Raw genomic sequence first — 26,425 nt, forward strand, 5'->3', positions numbered from 1 at the left:
GTTTCCAAATCATAACAAAAATTTGGGAAAATATTACAGGACACAGGGAAGTATAAAAATAAAATAAAAGCAGAAAAGATGATGTCGGAAAGACAACAATGTATTCCCTGGACAGCCCATCACCCCCCCCCCCCCCCCCATCTAACCCCTACTCCCCCCAAACTCCGCCTCCAACCCACACAGTGTATGTAATCACTGGATGGATCACCTGGAAATGTGAACGCCAGTAAATGTGTTTTCACCTTAATGCTCTGAGTCACATTCCTCTGAAACTACACCTATTCATTTATTAAATCTTTACCAACCATTTAGGTGGTTAGTTGTATTTCTATGTGTAGGTCTCAATGTCCATGTCTTAAAATCACTAACTTGTACAATGTTACTGGTAGGTTTGAATATATATAACTAGTTGTTTTTGAACATACAGGCATGCATAGGACTGTCAATGAAAATCCCAGTGCCATAACACAGCACTGCTAATTGCTACTGTTAGCATATGACTGGTATTTTATCGGTTCATAAGACAACATGGTTCTTCACAGCAGAGTCCGACACATGGACAAAAGCCCATTATGAGCAGCAGGTCAGAAACACCTTCACAAAACCCCCAGGCCTCTGGTTTGCAATCCTCTTTGACAGCATGACAACACGCCTCTTCATCTTCCGTTTCACTTTAATGCAAATGTTTGGTGACAAAGAGATCAATGGCAATTTAACTTTTCGGATTGTCCAAGAGGCAGCAGGAGGGGAAATGAAGAGCCTTATTGTGATCTACCTTTCCCAGTAAGATTACCTTGCACGACCCAGTATACATTTTTACTCAGGCGGCTGCAGTACTGTACCTATCCTGTGGCTGAGTCAGTGGTTAGTTGCAAATTGCTTGTTGTTTTATAATATAATACTGGGAGAAAAGGTAAATCAGGAGTACCTGAGATCCAAAACTATACTTTGAAGAAGGTCCTGTGTCCTGGGCTGTGCAGAATGCAAAGCACACCTGGCTACAGGTACTGTTTAGCTCAAGCTCACAGAGTACACCTGAAATTTGTTTTGGATTGAGGCTTACATTCACACCACAAATAAACCGCTCTAGAGTTCTTTTGCGACCGGACCGAGACCACCTCCTCTCAAGAGCCTTGGTACGGTTCTTTGGTCTGAATCTGAGTGCGATTACTGTGTTCACAACGGCACAAACAAATCACAGCAAGGGGAAAATCGAACCAGAATCCATTTTAACTGGACTAAAAAGATAGTACAAGGAAAAGGATAAAGAGAATTCTCCACAAGAGGGTGCTGCTGGGGTTAATATAGGTCATCCCTTGAGTTCAAAGTTTTTGAATGTTCAGTAGCTCCAACCTCAACTTTGTTACTCTTTTGCTAGGGAGTGGCTTAAGTAAGTCAAAGCTTCTTTTCCTTTAATCCAGCTTCATTTCGCTCTAACAAGGTGTGACATGTGCTTGCAGAAATTGCTAAACTAGGTAGCTGCGAGGCATGCATGCGCGTGTGTGGGTGCCTGCATGTGTGGGGGAGCTTCAAGTACGTGCATGTAAGACAATGCACAGATCAAAAGCTGCATCATCTTTGCCACATACTGCATCAACCCCAAAACTGTAAAGTGGCAAAGTAGAAAGTTCTGGAGCTGGGGTAGACAATTAGTTACTTCTTCGTGGCCGAAACGGCAGTTGAATTGATCAGTAAGACTTTAACTGGCCTGTGAACTGAAATGAGACAGAAATCTGCCTTCCACGAACATCTCGAAGGCTTCCACCCTATAAATACGCCTATTTTGGACAGCAATAATCATATGGTGTTAATTTTATGTTCTTATCCTCATTCCAAAGCAACCCACAAAGAATTTCAACAATTGATGATGCACAATGATAATTTCAAACGTGCACAAAACTACAAGGTTTTTCTTCCAAATGTATGAACTTAATATTAAAGAACAAAAAAGTTTTTTTATTATTATTGCTAACTTAAATATAATGATCAATAATTCTGTCTCCTTGGTATTAAGCATTTTTTCACTGAAATACAAAGCTGCATTAATTAACTTGTTTACTGTCCCGTTTCTTCTTCCGACAGAAAGCAATAAACATGTTTTACTCTGAGATCATTTGAAATATATACTGAAGTTCCCTGCTGTTCTGTTCAAGCCCAAGTCTTAACGGGAAGACAGAAGTCGTCAGGAGCACCTAGAGCTCTGTTGTCCTGCCAGAATACCAGGTGTTAAAGTTTGATAGGGGAGCCAGCTGCATGTGTGCATGTGAGGCACATGAAGTGCGGACTGGCAGGGGGCAGGGGGCAGATTTAGGGCTCAGACGAGGTGGAAGGAAGCTGGTTAGATGAGAGTCTCGCTATGAATCATGTCAGCAGACGCTTATCTTTACGTAGACTCTGAGGTGAATAGTTCAGGTCCAGAAAGTAAAACTCCAGACCAAGATTTTGTTTCTACCAACTGGTTGAGTATAAAGAGTCATGGTCAACCACTGGAGCTATGTACAGGGATTGCAGTGCACTTTCTCAAGCTGGAGCTATGTACTGGGATTGCAGTGCACTTTCTATAGCTGGAGCTATGTACTGGGATTGCAGTGCACTTTCTCAAGCTGGAGCTATGTACTGGGATTGCAGTGCACTTTCTCAACCTGGAGCTATGTACAGGGATTGCAGTGCACTTTCTCAAGCTGGAGCTATGTACTGGGATTGCAGTGCACTTTCTCAACCTGGAGCTACAGTATGTACTGGGATTGCAGTGCACTTTCTCAACCTGGAGCTATGTACTGGGATTGCAGTGCACTTTCTCAACCTGGAGCTATGTACTGGGATTGCAGTGCAGAGATACTTGCTCAGAAAATGCACAACAATTCTGGCTGAGTGCCCAGACATTAACACTTCTCAACACCGAAGCACATTACCAGGAAATCAATGTCCATTCATGTGAACAACTTTCAGTCCAAAGATGGCCTGTTATTAGTTGCTGTAGACTTGTCTTTGTTTCTCTCCCTTCTTCCCACCTTCTCACATTCCCTTTTTTTCACCATGTATTTGTCAGTAAGCCTCACCCGCCCTGCAGCCAGCTTGGCTGTAAAACAATACGCTCCCGTTTATTGGCGGTCTGTTAGAATGTAACCCGCTGCAGGCCACGTCCTGCACTGGATACGTGACGCTTTGTGCATTTTGCTCTTCTATGAAAGAAGACCCCATATTTACATAAAACGGGAATTGACCGTACAGTGGCAACAAATGAGTGGCTAGAGAAGGGCAGTCTTTTACAACCCAACAGAGAGCGACGTCCTAGCTGCACCATACCTCCATCCCATTTCTGAAACGTCCATCCTGGGAGAGGTAATTACGGTGCTAAGCTCCCGAAATGGGAAATGCCTCTTCTCCATTCCCTCCTTCCAGATCATCCCAGTGCTCTGCTCTGTAGCCGCCCCGGGGGCCATTTCTAAGGCTTACACTGAGCTCCTTCCTGTCCCTCCCCCTCCCCCATGACTCACCTAGAAGTTAAATATCAGAGACACACGCCTCACTGCAACAATGGCCAACCCCTTCTCTAAACCCCAATGCCCTCAGGTATGAAATTCAATCGCTCAACAAAAATAGGTGGATTAACCTAGTTCAGCCTCCAGGGAGCAGGGAAAAACACCCTTATTTTTGATTCCCTCAGAGAGATAAGATAGAGAGGAAGGTAAAATGATCTAAAAGGAATGCCAACTCCTAGATAATAGCAGGCATTCTGAGGAACATGAAAGACCACTGAGACATCAACAGCAGTATGGCTCATGGGTCCATGTTTGCTTCATTCTTTATTATACCAAAGTATATACCTGAAACTATAGTCGCCTCTTTAAAGCCACCATGCTTATTCCAGCGTGTGGACTGTGAAGTAGCTATCAAGCAAAACCAGTATGAAAGATGAAAAATATCACATTCTGCATCATCTTTGGAACCCAAATTAAAGAGATGGGTAATAAACTTATATGTACATTTTTACATTACATTTTTTCATGCAGAATCATCTCTCATAAGATACTCAGAGGTGGTGAGAGGAGCTATCTGGCCTGGGCATCTTATGGAGATGCAGTGCCACCTGTTCAGCTGGGCCACCTGGTCTGCTCTCTCCAGGGGGGGCAGAGACCCTGGGGCAGACCCAGGACACGCTGGAGGGCCTGCGTTTCTCAGCCAGCTTGGCGGATGTCTGGGCTTCCCCAGAACTACACTGAGAGTTCAGGGTGACAGTAAAGCAGCTCTGCTCTGAACTGCCATCTTCGCCTAACTGGGAAATGGAGTGTGAAGACAACATTACCTCAAGTAGTTTAAACACTTGAAGAGGAGCAGTCTGACTAAAAAAAGTAAGCGCTCCAGTTAAATCATTCATTTTTATTTGAATTTATTCAATTCAATTTTCATTTATACAGCGTTCTTAACAAGGAACGTCGTCACAAAGCACAAAGCCTCAGGTTTGAGCTCACCAGAGGATAAGCCTGAGGCAAAGAAAAACTGCCTCAGAGAGTGAGGCGGCAAAACTTTGAAAGAAAACAGACTCACGGGAAAGCCGATCCAACTCGGTCTGGCACCAGAAAGTACACATTTGTGTATTTTAGTGCCAAGTGAAGTTCAGGCGGATGGTGGGACAGCACAGTTTGACAGGTATATGACCGGGGGGGGCGGGCGGGGCGGGGTGAGGGTGGTTAGGCAGACTGTGAGCAGGCAGGGAGGCACAACTTGGGGGGAGGCAAGAATACTTAATATCCAGACCTCCACGGTGGTAGACGGGATAAGGAAAGTGCACGAGCAACAATGCAAAACAAATCTAGTTATGGCAGCATGACAGGGAGGGAGAGGCAGGAGGAAGTAGAGGCAGGAGGAATCCCTGAATGCCAGCAGACCAGCAACACAAGACTGCATTGCAATCAAGAGTGATGGCTCTAACAGTACTGCCCATACATGTAATAGCTAAATAAATGTACATAAATTGCAGCCCCTCCTTCCCCCGTCTGTGCCAGGGTATCTAAGCCCCTTCAACGCTCCTGTTTCTACCCAGTGAACCTGAATCACACACATTTGCTATTCCACAGCTGTGGAGAATGGATGACGTAGAGCTTTCCTTTGGAAGCAAGTGCTGCACAATATCGGGAAAAAATTTATTGCGATATTTGAAAATACCCAAAATTAAAATCACCAATGTCAAATAAATTAGTTGTGTTGCTGTGAGTTGCACCAACAGACACAAGCCCATGCTGATAAATCATGTGCGTTTGCTCAATAGCGTCTCTTTGGAATACAAAATATTTTCATAGAGCGGAAAATTAATGTCTTTTGCTGACCAGTTCTCGTTTGCTTTTCTCGTCTTCACTTGTTTTTGTTTAATTTCTCACAATTGCGCTATGAGTGTTTATGACTGAGTCCAACAGCAAGTATGAGAATGACTGGCTCAGAGCACTCATGCAAGGCAGCAGGAATAAACTTCATGCTGATTTTTAAACATACACAAGAGCGAAAGAGTGAGAGAGAGAGGGAGAGAGAGAGAACATTAACATGTGACACCATATACAGTAGCATTTAAACATGTCTGTTTATGCCTGTTTAAACGTTATATGGTGTTATATGTTGTTATTAATGTTCTCTCTCTCTCTCTCTCTCTCTCTCTCTCTTTCTCTCTCTTTCCTTCTCTCCTGGGATTACACTACACCATAGTATGAAAACTGCATTAGAGAGAGTAATAAATGACTTACTTACCCCCAGTGGTCGATTTGTAAAAATATTTCAACAGGGATAAGGGTCAAATATTTGTATCCGTATTTTGCCAAAACATTTTTTACTCTGTCATAGGAAACAAAACTTAGCAAGCTTTGCATTTTTATTATTTATAATAAAGATTTTTTTAATTAAAAAAACATTTAGTAAAGTAGTGTTAATTGATGATTTTTAACCGGCTTTATAGGAATAGGACCCAGTATACATGTAACTGATTTGCAGAAAGGAATCAAGTACAAAAATTCAACCATTTCCTTTTTGATTCTGTGTAATATAACAAACTCTGATGGCTGAGGGTTGGTAGCTATTTAGTGGTTTCAAACTGGTGCAGTTCTCTGAATAGCAGACACATGCAGAAGGTGGGGACCTCTGCACCTGCCCGTAAACTATTTAATGTGATCTTGTGTATGAGCTTAATGGGCGCTCATACACACCCCCCCCCCCCCACCCCCCACCTTTGTAACCTTTGCGCACCTACCTGCCCCACCAAAGTTCTCTGCACAACCCTATTTTCCAGTTAAAAACATAAGGTCAAGATTACTAACAGCTGCTGGATCATATGGGTCTGATGTTAACCATGACAGATAATCCATTTTTTCTGGTGTTTTCTATCAGCCTGGAGAGATATGTAGACCTTGCCATCACTAGGGCTTGATTTAAAAGGCTGTCGATCCCGGTTCCCTTGATGACCTCTAACTTCGCTGAATACCACATACACTCTAGTCTGTGGGAAACTTGTTTCAGTTCATAAGTCTGACAAGTTCAGTTTCACTATAACCCTGAATATGAGGTTCATATATACATGTACGTAGCAGGTTAATGCGCGGTACTGAGCTCCTCATTTTCGCTCCCCTTCGAGCATCTTTGTGTAGCATGCCTTTGAAGTGTGGGGCTTAGAATGAGGGTAGAGAACAGAGAAATAGACAGAGAGGAGGGGCTCTAATTGCAGAACCCCAGTCCCCTTTGATTTATTTTCTATAGGATCCCTTGCAGATCCCTCCTACTCTCGCACCAGCGGAGGTGCAGCTGAGGGCGGCATGCCTGTGCTTTGCCGTCACCTGCCCGTGGCTCGCTGATGGGCAGCTGATACCATCTGAGTAATCACTACATGCTGGGTAGGCCTGGGGGCTGGGGGCTGGGGGCTGTGGGCTGGGGGTGGGGGGTTGGGGGCAGCTGAAGATTGGGAATAGCAGGTTTTGCCTTCGCTTTCATTTTTAGTTTCTGATAAAATCGAGAACGTTAACTCGGCTGCCCTTGAAACCGGAGATGTGGAGAGGGATGTGGTTTTCCTCAGTATATCATCAGTCCTTAAATATAGCAATTACTGCTGATCTGGATTTAAAGGCACCCCCAACCTAGCATAATGAATGCACAAAAAACTGAAATATTTAGCTTCGGTGAGGCAATGGGTGTGCATCTCCCATCCCTAGTGCTGTTTGTGCCAGCTGCTGGTACAATATGGTATATTTAACAAAGTGAACCTTGGAAAAAATGCAGAATATGGTACAGAATACGGAAGCCCCATTCACAAGGCACACATAAGCACATCTCAGAGGTGAGTGATTCGCTGCATGATTGCAGAGTCTCTCCAGCTGCCATTTTATTCATTATTCCCTTTTCCTCTTGACTGCCTCCTCTCTTCTTTTTCAGCACTTATTTATGGCTCTTTCCCCCTCTGGCTCTTCCAGCTTTCACCCCAATGCTGCTGCAGAAGTACGAGGCAGCAGGACGGCCTCTGCATTCCACGCATCTCAAATCAGCATCTCATCACTGCCCTCCCCCCAGCCGCACACATCACGCACACATCACACACACATCACACACACATCACAAGGCACAGCTGGATCCTTTCACCCTGACATCAGAATAAAGGTTTCCTCACACCCCTTTCACAGATCTCAGGTTCAAAGTGTTCATGTACACAGGACCGGTGTCCTATCAATTTCTCCTACCCATCACAAAGTCCATCCTAGAGGGATTCCACATGCACAACCAGTCACTTACATCAGGGTTTCTCAACCCAGTCATAGGGGACCACCAGACGGTCCACATTTTTGCTCTCTCCCAATTGCCAGGGTCCCGGAGAACTGGGATGAGAAACTCTAACTTACATAATAGAGCCAAATCTGAAACTCCTCCCATAATTTTGTGCTACTCTCTTTCACCCTGTATTTCTGGACTGCAACTGAGGGAGTAGCAAAATCTGATGTTGTAGAAATTTCCAGCCGGAGATCTGTTTCGTATATGAAGACAATATTTTATTGCATAATTGGTCATTCAAACTGAAGTATAAGCATAAGTACCAATTTTCTCAGGGCAGATACAGGGCCCTCGGTGCCAAATCGAATGACTACATAATTCAGTGACACCATCGTCTAAGATGTTACAGGCAAAACCCTCCACGACATCATACCTGCAAAGATATTCTGTCACAAACAATTTTCAATCCCAGAAACAGTACAATGCAGGACATTCAGCAAATACAAATATGCTGCTATGAATGTCAGTTTTATAAATAAAAAAAACATATTTCACGTGGAACAAGTTTCAAATGTATCCAACTACCTAGCTGGCTAGCTACTGTAACCAGTCTCTAGCAGCTACTAGCATCTTCTGTCAATTGCACCAAAAACTGACAGAACAATCACTATAAATGCCAGCTACCAGAAGCAAAATCTGACAAGGTAGCAAAAAAAATTACAGAACACTAGTCATATAGTGATATATAGACATATAGGCGACATAGGCGGCTGCCTAAGGTGCCAACGGCTGAGGGGTGCCAATTTCATCCGGCCACTCTACCATACAGGCCTGATTGGTGGAATGCTGCAGAAATGATTGTCCTTCTGGTAGGTTCTCCTCTGTCCACAGAGCAGCCCTGAAGCTCTGTCAGAGTGACCATCGGGTTCTTGGTCACCCCCCTGACTCCTGCCCTTCTACCCCGATTGCTCTGATTGGCCAGCTCTAGGAAGGGTCCTGGTGGTTCCAAACTTCTTCCATTTACAGATGATGGAGGCCACTGTGCACATTGGGACCTTCAATGCTGCAAAGATCTGTGCCTCAATACAATCCTGTCTCTAAGGTCTACATACAATTCCTTGCACTTCATGGCTTGGTTTGTGCTCTGACAGCCACAGTCAACTCTGGGACCTTATATAGACAGGTATGTTCCTTTCCAAATCCTGTCCAATCACCTGAATTTACCACACGTGGACTCCAATCAAGTTGTAGAAACATCTGAGAGATGATCAGTGGAAACAGGATGCACCTGAGTTCAATTTTGAGTGTCACAGCAAAGGCTGTGAACACTTATGTACATGTTATATTTTTGTTTTTTATTTTGAATAAATTAGCAAAAATTTCAAGCAAATTTTTCACTTTGTCATTATGGGGTGTGTAGAATTGTCAGGTAAAAATGAATTTAATCCATTTTGGAAGCTGTGACATAACAAAATGTGGAAAAAGTGAGCGGCTGCGAATACTTTCCAGATGCACTGTAAGTAAACAAAGATAAAGTCCATTTAAACTAGGGTATCCAAAAAGTTATCCTGCTAAGCAAGAAATCCAGCTTCATGGTACAAGCCCCTGTTTTCCACTTGGTTCAGGGTACTGTCATGATCCGCTCCGTCCGCTCCTGATGTGTGCCACGCCCACCTCGATACCTTGTGTTCAGCCCTGATTGTGATCACCTGTGTCCTGTTATGTCTAGCCCGTCTTTTGTATTTAGTCCTCGTCTGAGTCAGTCTTCCCCAGACTTGTCATTGTAGTGTCCGTAGATGTCCGTCTTTCGTCAATAAAACCACGTTTACCCGAAGTCCTGGCTGCAATTCGCCTGCTTTCCGGCTCGCCTGATCCCGAACGTGACAGATACCCTAGTTTGAATGGCCTTTATCTTTCTTCACTCACATTTAGCCCAGACATCCTTAAATCCAACAAGTTACTGACCAATCACATCTTGTGTCTACATGTAGTCAGCCAACAGCTTGCCAGATAGACTACTGCAAACAGACTCACAACAGACAGGAACAAATAAGTATGATTTTATAGTTTACAAACGGTTTCAACGTTTATTCACCTCACCTGCGAAAAAATGTTAGTGGATTTACAGTTAGCGGAAGTAAATTTAGCAGAAGCTAATTGGTCCGCTAATGGTTTTCAAAGTTAGCGGAAAGGCTAATCTGCTAATGAAAAAGTTAGCTTTGCTAATTAGCAGTTAGCAGACTACTGGGACCCTGCCCACCAATGTGAAGGAATAAAGGTTATTCAATTACATCTACAGTAAAAAAAAATGTGAAGTGGATATTTCACTGCTATTACAAGCCTTTATGTACTGTCATGGAATTTTTATAACTTAACCGACAGGAAAGTCAGTAGCAGAGCACACAAGCAATCCTGTCTAAATTCAAAATTAAATCAAATACATATTTTTTTGATATGCTTGCTTGATATGCTCTCGGGGTGGGGGTGACAATGAATGTATATCGTCACCCCCAGTGCCAAGGCAGTACTGTCATCCCATCCTACCACGGCCCACATATCCTTTCTGCCCTAAAATAACCAAGACAATGCACCATTGTTTGGTAGTTATTAGTCTTGTGGGGAAAGTACGTAACATGATCATACTACACGTCTACAGGCAGTCCCCGGGTTAAGAATGTCTGACTTACAGACAATCTGTACTTATAAATGAACTGCCATAAAGCCTGTTACATTAAAAACTTGTGCACACTTCTTTGTGACCCTCATGAAAACAGGTAAACTGCATTGCTTTAACTATCACTAGCAAACCCTGGGCAACTGCACCCATGTGTGTGAGGGCTGGTTACATGAAAAGAGATGGATTATGGAAATTAGGAAATTTGGTGGAGGAGAAGAGGGAGAGAGGGAAAGAGAAAGAGGAAGAGAGGTGAGAAACAATAATCAAAATTAATCAGAATCAGAATGTGTGACTCAGCAGATTAAATCTCTATGTCTGTGATCAGAAGTTTGTTGGTTTGAATGTTGACTTCCTTCCTCTGCTGTCGGAGCAGTTCATAAAATACGCATTTCAATGGTGGAACTCTCTTAGGTACACAGACCAAGGACTGACCAGATCTCTGTAGGTGGGTATATCTAGTTTTGGTCTGGTCAGTCTAATGGCTGCCATGTCTTTGTTTACATTTGGGAGACGGGCGTCATCATAACTCACTAGAAAATGGGACTTGTCCCTATGTGGAACGGAAAGGGTGATGGTTTGGATTGCGGCAACTATCGGGGGATAGCACTGCTCTCAGTGCCAGGTAAGGTTTTGATAGGGTCGTCCTCAACAGGATCCGTGAACACTTGCTCGCTACCAACAACCGAAGCAGTCTGGCTTTACGCCTAAGAAGTCTACCATCGACCGCATTTTTAGCCTTTGTTGATTTTCCGTAAAATCAAACATGAATGCCGGCAGAGATTCTTTGCTGCCTTTGTTGATTTTTGTAAAGTGTTCAAACAAGCTGCCCTGTGGGACATTCTGAGACTTTGCAGGATCCCCCTAATGTTGCTGGACGTCATGGCCGGCCTGTACACTGGTACTGTGAGTGCTGTGCAGAGTGGAGGCAGAACCTCTGGGTTCTTCCCAGTTGATTCTGGGGTTCGCCAGGGGTGTGTTCATACTCCTATTCTGTTCAGTGCTTGCATGGACTGGGTGTTGCCTATGATGCCTTAACGTTTCGCCCAAACCTACAATTTGAATAAGTATCACAACACTGTACTTGTAGACATTAAAGGATGAGGAAGTTTAAATAAGGTTAAGGAGTGTTTTTTGACCGTGATGGTTGATATTTACATATTTCTTATGAAGAAAGATCTAATTTGAATCCCTCAGGATGAATACTTGGTCACATTAGCTTATGGACCTTTCCCTTGCTGTTTCTGCTACAGCAGCTCCCAGCTCCAGACTGTGAAGGTCACCCACCTTGTGCTATGGGATTACCCCAGCATGCTCGTGGAGGCAAAATTGGATACTCAACCTTGAGGCGGATGTCTGCTGGGACACTGCCTGGCTCCATCAAAAGCTGAACATGGGGGAAGGGGGAGTGACTAAGAATGTAGGAGAAATGTCGTAAACATGCATGTGAGAGATGGGGAGAGAGAACCTGCCGATAGGAAAAGAGAGCATGGAGACTAAGGACAGGGAGACACTGTGGAAGAATGCAAGAGGCATTCAGATATACACACTCTGCAGTGAGATGGATTAAGAAAGGGCAATACTGTGCTAATGACCATATAACCATAATGTATCACATGTCCTGTTTCAGAAAATGATATATATTATTCCCCTGCTTCAAAGTATCAACTGAACTGCAAGGTGGGGGGGGGTGGTTGGCAAGATGAACAAGGACAAGGTCAAACTTTTAGGAAGGATAGCGAAGGGCTGTGACATTAAGCTGAAGTGACAATATGATGTTGAGGGGAGTGTGACTCACACAGAGACAAAAATAAAACAATCAACATTAATCCCCTGATAAAAATGTACCTATTGAGATCGGAGAGGCGTTACATATTAAGCTTTGCATTGAAGGAAAATATTAGCATTGTTAGGCACATTACAGGTAGCCCCCGGGTTAAGAAAGTCCGACAACGTACTTACAAATGAACTGCATCAAATGGACGACATCTAAGATTCTCTGGGAGATGCCACGGTCAATGCCGATCAACCATCATTTATACAAACCTATCCACCAATAAAACTCTTCTAATAGATATCTTGGTGCCATCGGACTATAACACTGGTCCAAAAGAAGAGCATAAATTAGAGTACTACCATTAGCTCTGGAACAAGATTAAAAGACTATGGAAAACAGATGCCAAAGTAGCTCCTATCATCATAGGTTATTGCTACAGTAAATCCATCAAGCAATATACTGAAAAGGTCTCGCCCAACATCAACATCGTTATTCTACAAAAACAAGCAACGATATGCAGATGTTTCACAAAGCAAAGTTATCTGAAAACTTTGTTGGGACACGGATGGCATTTTTGGGCAGCGTGCATTGAGTTATGAGCAAATTCTTAAAAAAGGACATTTTTATTTTTGCCGCAGAAAATTCTCATAAAGATATAAATTTGCGAACTGGGAGTTCAGAAAGCGAGAACTACTCGTACTGCATTGTTCTGCCTTATACCTAGAAATCCAACTTAAAGGCAGAACTGATCTCACACGTAACCTGGGGACTGCTTAACTTAACTTATTGCAGTGATAAGTAAATCAAAGCAAATGAAATCATAATCAAGTAATATCAAACATGAGCCATGAATACCTCTAAGGTCATGTCATTGGTGGTAGTTGGCATCACTTGGAATGTTATTCCCTGTATCAAATAACTTTTGTCAGTGCTATGTATCAGACCCTTCCTGGCAGCATGATGAATTGGGCTTTTCACTGACATTCGGCAGTTCCATAAAATACAGCACTGCATCTTAAAGGTGGTTGGGAGGTATGTCATGGTGGGTGAGGTTTTTGCCAACGTGTCTCTCAACTAGACTATTCTCAGTTTCATGAGTGTCCTTCTTATCAGGCTCTTTTTCATCACCTTTTGACGTGCACACACACCTCCCTACCTATTTTCATGCCCCCAGGACAGAATGGACTACAGGCCCGGCCCACCACACCCCTCCCCAGCCCTCCCTGGGGGCTGTCAGGTGCCCATCAATGACTATTAGAAACTAGCTTCTGGGTCGACTGCTTCCTCGGTCCTACAGCCAGAGCTTTCCTGGCACAGTGTAAAAGGCTCATCATCAATGCCTGAGCTAAGCGTGTGCGTCTCAGGGCAGGTTCGAGCACAGCCTGTAAGCTTGACTTCTATTGGCCAGACTTGGCTCAGGTATGCACCGCAAATACCATTAAATCACAGCAGTTCATGAGGGCATTTCAAACTATTTCAAACAACATTTCAGAAGTGTTGGTGTCATTTAATCAGTTAATTAAAATTCTCCTAGTTCTGTGCAGTGCTTTGTCACCTCATTCTACGTTCAAAGCATCACTGCTGTAAGTGTCATTAACTAGTTTAGTCTGGGCTGAGTGTGATTTGTGCAACATGGTGATAATGTGCATACAGTACATCAACAAATAAAAGGATGATACCATTTATATCCTCTTTTGATGAGGTGCTGATTGTCGGGAGCTTGCCAATATACACTGGGCTCAGAGGAACTATTTCTACCCCCAGGCCTGTTATCATATCAACCCCCCCCCCCCCCCCTTCCAGACCTTACTTTCCTCGGCTGTGTTTCAAGGAGAATTGATTTTTTTTATAAACTGAAACCTTAGTGCGACAACAATAGGGGAGACAAAAACCAACCCCGCTGTGAATCTCCAGTAAACCATTTTCCCAGGACAAAAGCTGTCTCCCAGTGATATCACTCTGCTTTAAGCACCATCTGCGCAGGAAGAGATTGAATTTTGTATAGCTACCATTGACAGTCTGCTGTTCTTATGCATTCTGTTTGAATGTGCGTGAATGTGTCTATTTATTATTCATTTGGTTTGAGACTTTTCACAAAGTGACTTAGATAATTACTTTAGAGGCCTGTCTTTCTTGTATTTCTGCTATGCCATGACCTTTGTGAGAAAAGTCTTATATCTGTGTTTCAACTAACACAGCTCAACACACGCTTAACTTTAGCATAATAGCAAATACAAATATTTCTATGTTCCAAGACAAGCTGCTGCTATGTTACACTCAATAATTCTGCTGGGCAAAAGATGTATACAAGACTACAAGTCACTTCACACGAGGAACAATAACACAAAAGTGTCCTCTAGTATTTCTTGCTGAGAAAAAAACAGCTAAAATCAGCCTATTAAGATGGCCATGTCCAGCTCTGGCTGCTTTTTAATGGTTTATTTGGGTGCGTCAAAAACTGCTCATGGTGGTATGATCAGCTAAACCAGCTAGAATGACTATCAAGCTGGTATAACCAGCTGACCCATCAAACCATCATGCAAAAACATTCCATAAGCTGCTCAACCAGCTTAATCTGGTGAAACTGTTTTTTTTTTCAGCAGGGTTGGCATGGATAAAACAGTGATACAATGGCAGAGTTCTGGAGAAGATTTTTTTTCCCCACAATGGTCTATCAAAGCAACAGTGACACTTGCTAATGACTTCGCAGTGTGAGCATGAGGGTGGCCATCCATCACCATAACCACTGAATCCCAACTGGGGTCGCAGTGGGAACCAGAGCCTATCCCGGGTACAATGGGTGCAGGCAGGAACCAACCCTGGCCAGTCGCCAACACACTGCAGGGCACACACACTCATGGGGCCAACTTAGAGTCCCCAATTAACCTATCCTGCACACTTTTGGACTTTGGGAGGAAACTGGAGTCCCCAGTGGAAACCCATGTATACACAGGGAGAGCATGCAAACTCCACACTGAAAGGTCATACACCCAATCTGGGGACTGAACCCAGGACCTTCTTGCTGTGAAACAGCAGTGCTAACCACTGCACCACCTTGCCGGCTGAGCGAATTTTCTGTTGACCAAATTATTTAGCCACATGGAGAACTTGTGTCCACTGTCCTCATTAAATGTGGTCTTCCGAGCTTTAGCCAGAGCAGGGTAAGACATGAGTCTGAGGCTGCACTTCATCATAAGGCCACCAGATCGAAGATGTGAAATGAGTACATGTATGACAGCTTCAGCCTGGTTTCATCATCATCATCATCATCATCATGCAATGAAAAGAGAGAAGGCAAGACAAGGCTACTCATGAAGCAGAGCCTCGTGTCTTTGTCTATGTATATGAAAACCGCCCAAGACTTCACTATATACTGGGACGGCGTTGGCCTTGCACGCGTTGTGTGACTGAGCTGCCTGCTGCAGTCCTAAAGCGGGGGAGTCCTGAATGAGGAGGGGTCAGCACTGGTTAGTTCCATGGTACCATTGACGTGGGCTGGGTTCACACACCTCAAGTCAGCAGATACTCATTGGTGTCCATCACACCTACTGTGAACAGGCCGATTGGAAACAGTGCATATTTGTGACAATGCAACATGAAACAGCTAGATTTATTAAATGATAATTCTATAAATAAATTCATTAAGCAAAGCAAAAATATTGCGGGAAAGTTACTCTAACCTAGTGCTAGTCTATTTCATACATATTAATCAAAATATTGACGTAAAGCTACAAGAGAGGCTTTTAACATTTTATGAAGGATAAGATATAGCCTTCTGCTGGAATGTTCGGGCTCAGATGTGCAACAGAAGGTGGAGAAATCCTCGTTTTCTACTCTAGAAAGGGATTTGCTTTGAGGCACTGGGGGTTATTGGTGTGGGGCATGGGGAGAAAAAGGCCATCAAAAAAATGAGCATAGATGGGAGATGGGGAAGCGGGAAAGAGTGACTGAGGGGTGAAAAAACAAGCCACTGAAAAGGTTTTTTATACTCTCTTCAGACTTCTACAAACAGCTGAATGCACATGCTGAGCAGAGCAGAGGCAGGGAAGGCAGGGGATGGATGGAGGAAAATATGAGACTAAAGAAAAGAATGCAAGGCTGTCACACAGACACATAATGAAGATAATCTGAACTCACAAGAAGTGACAGGGATGGACAAGCATGCCATCCCGAATGGGCAAACACTGAGGACCAGGGAACTAACATTTGAATGGGACACGGTTCCAGAAAACAACCTTGGCAACTGCGCTGACATGAGTGAAGCAGATCTGCAGCTCTCTGGTAGAGAAGATGAGCAAATGAGACGAGATCGCAGCTGAGCTGTGGGATGTTAATCTAACTTGGAAAACACTTCTACCCAAAGTGATTTTTTAACAGCTGTTTTTTAAACTGTACCAAATTTCATAGCTGTTCATCCCTCCTTCAATGCAACACTTTATTGAAGGTATGCACTTGAGGACGGCCCCTAAGAGATCTGGGAATATAGTTTTGGCTGCTGGTAGCTCCCTAACCCAGCACAGTACCCACTACTCCAAGCTACTCCAAACTTCAATCAAGCTTCAGTGCTGGGGACCTTTCTTCTTCTGTGACACTAGAGACCACACTGGCCAGGGAGCCTCTCAGCCTTTTGATTTGATGCAAAATGTTAGACGGCATGAAGGGGAGCCGGGACAGGAGCGCTCTCTCTTCTCCCCACACCTCCTTGTCTTCCTCCCTTTGCATCACCCTCTTCCTGCCCTTGCCTTTGAAGCTACAAAGAGTGATGTGTCATCAGTAATGTCAAACGCTGAGGAATAGCAGCCCATTTCTTCTGTGGAAAAATATATATACGATTCCCCGAAGAGAGACTCCCTTTCCCTGTCATCACGTGGTGCAGAAACATTAACAGAGAAAGTGATTTAGCTCAAGGTCATAATAAAGAATTTTTGACTTCCTTTGTCTCGCACACTGCGCTCAGACATAAATCCATTCGTAGAGTATAATGACTGTGGTAACACTTTAACACACATTACAAAATAGCATCATTAGCACCCATACAGCAAGGGCCTGCTCTCCTGATATGAATTTGCTGAAGTTCACCATTATATCTGGGTTGGAGAGTTTTCAAAATCCCACTCTGTAGAAATACAAAACTGATCAAACACAAGATAGAAGGAAACACGTACATGAGGAAACTTGCTAAAAGAGAATACCAACTCCCTCTCGCATTAGAGATCAAGTCAGAATTCAGAGCGTCCATTGTTTTGCCGCCTGTCAGGTTAATGAATGCACATCCTATTAAAATAAACACAGTATGACACTAACATCTGCTCCATAAAAGCTAAACATTTCCTTTTTACTTATTATTGTTATCAATATTACATACAGGTGGCAAAGTAGAATATGTTTCCAAATGGTTCATAGACTAAATTGCTTGTCATACTGTATTTTTTCCAAAAATGGATGTACTACAAAAACAGAGATATTAGCAAAAGTTCAGTAGACATATCAGGTTATTGCAAAGGACTAGGTGCAAACAAAGGCTATTACAACTGCATGTACTGCCGGTGATTTTGTGTTGCATTCATTTATGGTCAGGTGACCTTGCGGGTTTACTGACGCTCTGATAGAGAGCCAGTGTTGCAGGCGTAATTGGGCTTGTTTGATCCGCAATAAAGGTCTCCATTTGAGAACTGAAGAGTGGCGAATTCAGGGACCAAAGATGATCATTAACAGGCTTTTTCTCTTTCATCCCTCCATCACAGACTGTGGGAGCAAAGCCCATAAAAACCATTCATTTCCATGGGTATAACCCTAATCCCAACAATGATGACCTTAACCCCTACCCAGCCCTAACTAACCATAAGTAACCAGACAAAATATGAGACTTCTGGCATTTTTAGTTTTTTGATTTCAATCACAGATTTTTATACAATTGAGTTTCCCCTTGTGGGGACCAAAATAACAACAATGTCAAAATAACAGGAGCCGTGCTGCAGAGCAGGGGGCCACGTGGCCCCTCGGGGCCGTGCTGCAGAGCAGGGGGCCACGTGGCCCCTCGGGGCCGTGCTGCAGAGCAGGGGGCCACGTGGCCCCTCGGGGCCGTGCTGCAGACGCTACGCCGAGTGCAATGTGAGGTGATGCCTCAGCCTGAGCTCTACGCTGGCCTGCTCCAGGGGTGGTAGCACAAGAGCAGATGGGGGTGGGGGGCGGTGTGGGGGGGGCCAGAGAGGGAGGCAGATCTGTCCGGACACGTTTCTCAACAACGCGGCTTGCCAGGTCTGGAGCATGAACGCATGACCACATTCAGCCTCTCGGAGCCACGACTAAAGGACGGTAAACAGCCTGGACGGCAGTGCTGGCATCCTAAGAAGGACTAAGGCACGACGATAGAAAGCGATAGGCAGACATAAACACATCATGGACATTATGATATCAAAGACCAAACCGCCAAAGATGTGTGCTGGACTTGTGGTAAAAATTCAGACTATAGGTTGTGATCGTGCAGAAATCAGCAGTGTGAAGCTTTACTCGTGTTTTCTGCACATGAAGCACGAGTGACCTTGGCTAGTAGCTGTTGTGCTGCTACCTGCTGAAGCGACATGCTTGGCTTTGGGCAGGAAATATCAATCAGGCTCAGAATAATTCAGGCGGAAAGATGGATTTTTCTCGGTTATTGTTTTCTTTGCGAGATCTAAGGCGAAAAACACGAAAGCCAACTCAGTCTTGTGGAGGCAACAGCAATCTGCTCCTAAAGCTGCTTATGTGCACTTACCTGTTATACTCTAATTGTACATCCAATCACTGAGGCATATGTTGCAGCTCTGCTACCTGACCAACTGGCATGAACAGTGTCTCTCAGGCTGATTTCCTGAGTGTCTGTCTCCCTGCCACACATATTGCCGTTTCACTGGCAAGTTCAAACCAAAGGTGAGTTTTCTGTAGAGAAGCATAACAAGTGGTTCCAGCTTGCGCCAACTCACCCAAAATCATGCCTTCACTCCTGAACGTGGTCCGCGGTCTCCTTCTGTAGCCAGAATATGCCCCTTCCGACTCTGAGTTCTCCAGTAAGCCTTGTGTCCAGGAGACGCTGGCTGAACAGCAAGAAGCAGACGGGGGAGAAGGTCATTTGCTTCTCCACTCGCTGAAGACGATGGCAAAGAGCTGCTGCCTCTGGGCTGCCAGTATTTTAGAACAGTGTTTGTCTCTCTATGTATTAGGTATTCATGGGGTAGGAATGTGGCGAGACGGACGTGGGGAAGAACCAATGTGTATGTTAGTCCCCGGTGAGATCTTAATTAAATCTGCTCCAGAATGAGAACAGTGTGCCAAGATCCCCCACATAAGAACAAAAACAGAAATAACAAACAGGCAGGTAAAATCTTGTCCGCAGGAACTTTCAAAAGGTACATGAGGTTTGCCGGAAACCAAACGTACACCGAGGTCCTTCTCCTCCTGCACCCTCCCTGTCTTAACACACAGACACAGTCTCTCTCTTCTTGTGTGTGTTTTTTGGGGCTGGGTATAACCTAAAGGCACCTTACATGCCTGTGTTCTGATTGGTGGCACTCCCAGCCAATTGGAGTGCGAGCAGCCGCTTGTCATCCTGCAGAGTTTAAGTCATGGAGCAGACAGTGCAGGACTAATAATGCCACTATTTCTCTCCCACACTCCTCAGACATCTGTCCCACACATCCTCAGATTCTTAGTGTTTTGGGGTTTAAACGCACCCAGAATCCTTGTATTTTTTACCCCTGATCCACTGCTGTCATTTATTTATGTGTAATACTGCATCTGTTCAGAGTTTTAATCTTAATATTGATGTTGGTCCCCTTACTACCCTTCCTTGTGACTTTGACGCACCAAGGTCTTATTCTTTAAACCTCCCACATACCATATAAGATTAATTTAGACACACAGACAAAAAGAGAGCGGAAGAAAGGAGAAAGGGACATGGAATGTGAACTGACAAAGTGGTGAAGTGGGGGATGGGGGGATCGCAGGGAAAGACCGACAGCAAGACAACAGGCAATGGCGTGATGCTAGCAGGGCACCTGGAAGAATAGAATGGACGGAGAAAAAGACGGAGCTGACAGGGTGGACTGTGGGGCAGGTCAGGTACTGAAAAGGCTGAACAAAAGTCTCTGAGTGACTAATGAGTCGGGAACCCAGAGAAGCAGACAGCCCAAAGAGCGAAAGCCACGCCATGTGCATAGAAACAAACTTCAGGCTCCCCTTTAAGCTTTTTCTGCATTCTTGATAAAATCAGACATTTTCTGTAGGCAAATAGCTGAAAGCCAGAAAAACAGCCAAAAAGTAAGCTTTAAAATGGGAATTTTCTCAGGCAAGACAGCCACTGATAAACAGACACACGCCTATGCACAAACGTACAGAGACATTGACAGAGAAACGGAGACACACGGACACACCAGTGTAGACAGACACACATACTAAGCCAGTGCAGACAGACACACAGACACAACAACAGCACATACAAAGCCAGTGTAGACAGACACACGGACACACCAACAGCACATACAGACCAGTGCCAGCAGCCACACGGACACACCAACAGCACATACAAAACCAGTGCAGACAGACACACATACTAAGCCAGTGCAGACAGACACACGGACACAACAACAGCACATACAGACCAGTGCCAGCAGCCACACAGACACACCAACAGCACATACAAAGCCAGTGTAGACAGACACACGGACAAACCAACAGCACATACAGACCAGTGCCAGCAGCCACACGGACACACCAACAGCACATACAAAACCAGTGCAGACAGACACACGGACACACCAACAGCACATACAGACCAGTGCCAGCAGCCACACGGACACACCAACAGCACATACAGACCAGTGCCAGCAGCCACACGGACACACCAACAGCACATACAAAGCCAGTGCAGACAGACACACTCTCGCACTGTAATGTGTATGTGAACTTGGAGGCAAAGAAAGTCCCTCCCTCCCTACCCCCCCCTCTCTCTACCCCTCTCGTATTGGGCTTATCCAGTGAGTCACCAAGCAGTGCAGTGAATACTAAACAGTCATACTGAAGCTCCCTGTACAGCAACTCACTGTAGGGCTGCAGGGCTGTAGCAGTACGCATACCACATCCCTTGCTGGGCCAGAGCACAGAGTCAGTATATAGCCAGCTGTACACATGCAGTGTTCAGCAGATGTTTGAGACATGCATATATGCAGTGGAGTACACCAGTGTCCTGGTCTCACTCCCTTGGGCTCTCCACCAGAGTGACCCCCTGCATGCCAGCTCTCCAGGGCATAAGATTTCCTCATTACCGGAGTTGACATCAGTAATTCAGAGAAAGGCTGTGTTGCGCTCTGCGAGCTAACCGCTAATAGGCTGTCCCTGCTCAGACCTGGAGAGGCCCTAAGGGATGTCACGATGAGAGGAGGAAATCGGAGCACAGGGATTCTCCCCCCGAGGTGGGTGGGACAGCAGAGGGACGGCCGGGGGTGAGGATGATCAAAGACCAGGAGAGATGAAGGAGACACCACTTTTGGGTGTCATTATGCAGGGGCTCAGTGTGTTCAGTCCCGTTTGTATGAAGTGCCGCCATATTACATTACATCACATAGCGGCTAAAGAAACCTTTATACGAAGCCGCACACATCTTCACCCATCCAGCTGGGTGTTTCTGCCAAAACACCTTCAGCCTCAGCTGGGACCCTCTACGCAGTGCTGCTGCTGCCTGCTTAGCTCCCCTCCAATAGGCAACCTGGCAGAACGGTCTGACCAGTAGTGATGCCCGAAACTAGACTTCACATCCCATGGTGGGTGGGATTAAACTGCCCTGTCAATCATTCACAGGCTAATTCCAATTGGCTGCTTATCTGCCGTTAATTGCTTAAAAAAACGGGAATGATGGCGCTCTGCATTTCCACCAAACATAGGTGTCAGAAGCTGCATTTCCCCATTGGTGCTGACCAACAAACTATCAAAGGATTCACTGCAGCAGCCGCTACAGAGCCTTTAGAGCAGGGGTCTCCAACTCCAGTCCTGGAGAGCTACCGTCCAGTAGGTTTTCTATCATACCCGACTTCTAAATACCAGGAGCCGGTGTGGCTCACCAGAACCCAAGTGGGACAGAAAACCTACTGGATAGTAGCTCTCCAGGACCGGAGTTGGAGACCCCTGCTTTAGACTGTTGCATTTACTTCACCACCAACTCCTCTGCTCCTGCAATCAGATCTGGTGGAAGGAACTTGCCAAGACCAGATATGGCAGAGAAAAACAGCCACAAATGGTCTCCTGTGTTCTGAGAAACAGCAAAAGCAGAAGCAGAACCGAGGTAATGTGATGACAAAAAGTGACACCAGAAGGTGGGTCCAGAACATAATGCTGACTGAGTAGCATTTGGTAAATAGAAGACTAATCTCAGAAGATAATCTCAGAAATGCAGGCTTGCGTTAGCTAACTCTTTTTGTGATGCATAAAAATGCTGAAATAATTAATCACATAAAATGTCAATAATTAATAATTTATGTCACGAAGGACAGCATTATAAAGAGTTGTTAGGTGGTGTTAGTCTCCTTTTAAAATTAAAAGGGGGGGGGGCCCTTTCTTTTACGATCTCCAGATGTGTGTAGGTATTTCAAATAGAATTCCAGATCTAAAATCTTAAAGGATATTGCTGCCCTCTGTTGGTACAGACGTGTCATTACAATGCTAAGATCCCATTGACCATGTTTGTCAGTAATGTGGAGACATTCATACAAAGACAAAATATGCATGTTCAATCTAAAATACTTCAGACACATTCCACAAGTAAATCAGACAATTATGTTTCAAGTATTATTAACACCAGTGTGATATGTAAAACCAGGAGGACCAATTTCCTTGAAAGAACCTGTAGTAATTAATACTAATCTTCCAGTAGTATTGCACTGGAAACAAAAGAAGCCCATCATGATCCAGTATACCTATTGCTGTTCTCTATTTTGTGTGTATCCATGTTTTGCCTGTAGTGATGTCACAATGGCCACCTACTGTGTTTTTACCTGCCACCCTCTGGCCAGCTTGATTCTGAATTTGCTAGCTAGCAAAGCCTCACCCCCCCCCCTCCCCATGTTCACATTGATGCTTCACTGGTCACTGAAAAGACTCTACACCGTGGCACCGCATCCACACAATGCAGGTTGTCACTATTTCTACCCGTCAAAACATATTTTACACGGAGAAGAAGTACCTTTTAAAGCTGTCATGACAGGGAGCACCAGAACTCTAAAGACTTGGACCTTTGTCCTCTTGCAAAGATATCGGGAGCACCACACACCCCTTTCCAGTGACCTCATGATCCCCCATGCTCTCCCATAGGAAGAGTCACCAGAGACATGAATGTCGCTGCCGAGGTAAATGAACCTCTCAACAAGGTCGACATTCTCCCCGCAGACAGACACACTACTGATTGCTGTGCCCAAGAAGTCATTAAATCCCTGGATCTTAGTCTTTAACCAGGACACCCATAATCCCAGACACTCAGACTCCTCACTCAGTCTCTCGAGAGCCCCGATCAGAGCCTCCTTTGACTCAGCTAAGATCATAGCATCGTCGGCTCAAGTCAAGTCAAGATCAGTAAATCTTTCTTCACCAACGGATGCCCCACAGCTGCTGGACCCCACAGTCCTGCCCAACACCCAACCCATACAAGCATTGAACAGAATAGGAGTAAGAACACACCCCTGATGAACCCCAGATCAACTGGGAAGAACCCAGAGGTTCTCCCTCCACTCTGCACAGCACTCACAGTACCAGTGTACAGGCCGGCCATGATGTCCAGCAACATTAGGGGGATCCTGCAAAGTCTCAGAATGTCCCACAGAGCAACTCGATCAAGTGAGTCAAATGATTTATGAAAATCAACAAAGGCTGCAAAGAACCTCTGCCGAAATTTGCGCTTGTGCTCGATGAGAACTCTCAGTGCAAGGATATGGTCGATGGTAGACTTCTTAAAACCAGACTGTTCCGTTCACTTACAGACAAGCAAGTGATCACGGATCCCATTAAGGATGACCCTAGGAAGGACCTTACCCAGCACTGAAAGCAGTGTCAGCCCCCTGTAGTTGCCGCAATCCAGGCGATCACCATTCCCTTTCCTGATAGGGACTACAAGTCCCATTTTCCAGCCAGTTGGGTTGACGCCTGACTCCCAAATGGAAGCAAACATTGCCTGCAATCCCAGGAGGACAGCCTTACCACCAGCCTGGAGAACAGATCCCTGCGGCCTTCCGTACCCCCAGCTGATTCACCACCCGTGCAATCTCAGTGAGACTGGGTGGTTCACAGCTGATTGGAGGATCAACTTTGAGAACTGTGCACCCAGAGATGTCCAATGTCCTAGCTGGAGGGTCAGCTTTAAACAACTGCTCAAAGTAGCCGGCCCAGAGGGTCACAACTGCAGTGTCACCCGTAAGGACTGTTCCACCACTCGCCCTGACTGAAGTCTCCAAGGAACAGATTCAGATGTGCGTAATGCTTCCATTTCTCTGTAAGTAGGCCGTGGGTCACTAGACCACAGATGGTGTGTCACCTGCTCACAGATTTGTCTAACAAATGCCTCCTTATCTGCCCTCAGAGCCCTCACAGCCATCCTTCTCAGTTCCCAGTACAGACTGGAGTTGCCACCAAGTCATGTGCTGTGACTCCTCTCGATAATATCCAGGGGGCCCTGCGAGGTGAAACACCTCCTTCTGGGGACACCAGCAACACCAACACAGCCCTCGGCAACCTTCAGGGTCTTATCATGGAAGGTCTCCCACATCACATTAGAGTCAGCAGTCAGACCCAAGTCTGCAAGTTCTTCACACAAATTGCGTGCAAACTCATTAGAAAAAGCTTGATCTTGGAGTCCGGCTAAGTCTTGCCTCATTCTCCTAGTAGGTGGTAGCCTACTAGGAGAGCGGGGAGCGCATGCTCCCCGACCTGACCCGACCCGACCTGACCAAGATAAATTAATCATAAGTCAACAAATAAAAATGACCCTGAAACAGCCCAGTCTCCAAGTGACTTCTGTCCTGCTTGTCTTGTTGCCAGCAATTTTGCATTTACATCCGGAATTACAGTATGTTGGAGCATATAAATCTGAACTTTGTTCATTTGACTTCGTGCAAATCTGGACTTGTACGAATTTGACTTCCACTGCCGGCCCCAGGAGGATGGGCTCCCCTTTGATTCTGGTTCCTCCCAAGGTTTCTTCCTTCTTGGGCAGTGTTTCTCAACCCAGTCCTCGGGGAACCCCGGACAGTCCATGTTTTTGCTTCCTCTCTGCTCCCAACGCACCTGTACCAGGTATCCGGTGTTCCTGATTGGCTGGGAGCTGGGAGGGAGCAAAAACGTGGACTGTCCAGGGTTCCCCGAGGACTGGGTTGGGAAACACTGTTCTAGGGAGTTTTTCCTTGCCACTGGGGGCTCTGGGCAGGGATAACGTAAAACACTTTGAGACAATGTCACGTTGTGAAAATGCGCTATACAAAAAAAGTTAATTGAACTGAAAAATAAATAGGACATAACCCTGCAGACTTCCCGCATGGCCCATGGACCCTCTCCATAACCATGTTGTATTCTTCTCTCACACTTCATTTGCTATCTCCTCCAGAAAAATTATCTGCTGGCCCTATGGGTGGCCAAAGCACATACCAAACATCCTGTTTAGAAAACCTCTCACAACAACAGCCTTTAAAACACCTCAACAGAAGAAGACAATCACTGCCAGCTGCCCCGCCTCCTTCATCCGAACTACACATCGCCGACCGTGCCGACATGTCACCGTGGGTACACTATATATAGTCACTACCCTAACATTAACACACCAACACGACACATGGCATCAAACATCGGGAACATGCGACATATGGAACAGGGCGCAGACACCAACAGGAGCCAATACATACAGGGGCTATGTGCCAACACGCAAAGTTGCATGCTGGGAAACATGCAAATTAGCTCCCGCTAGTGAGGCGCCACTCGATGTTACAGTATTAAGACACGTTGGTATTAATAAAAGAACTATCACTGTATTGCAAATCACTAATATTTACATAAAACAGCAAAGCAATTACTGAATATTATTCATGCCTTAAAAGAGGTCCCTTAGCTCTTTTATTGTATCTTTATTTGTTGTTTTGTCAAAGATTACAATTATTATTATATTGTATGCCTATGTTTCGTTTTGTGTAAGAACTTATATATGATGTATTTAATGCCATATGTTGTCGTAC

General features: G+C 45.0%; 1 protein-coding gene across 2 annotated transcripts in view; it reads right to left on the reverse strand.

Moving 5' to 3' along the window:
- LOC111853886 (zinc finger protein 385A-like) overlaps positions 1-19,655 on the reverse strand; it is a 50,133-nt gene extending 30,478 nt beyond the window's left edge. For both annotated transcript variants that reach the window (XM_072702205.1, XM_072702204.1), the window contains exon 1: positions 19,151-19,655. In XM_072702205.1, coding sequence (XP_072558306.1) covers positions 19,151-19,160 — 10 coding nt within the window. In that variant the 5' untranslated portion in view covers positions 19,161-19,655. The remainder of the gene's footprint in view (positions 1-19,150) is intronic.
- Between the last annotated feature and the right edge of the window lie 6,770 nt (positions 19,656-26,425).

The sequence above is a fragment of the Paramormyrops kingsleyae genome, chromosome 18 (genome assembly GCF_048594095.1).
Source record: "Paramormyrops kingsleyae isolate MSU_618 chromosome 18, PKINGS_0.4, whole genome shotgun sequence".
NCBI lineage: Eukaryota > Metazoa > Chordata > Actinopteri > Osteoglossiformes > Mormyridae > Paramormyrops > Paramormyrops kingsleyae.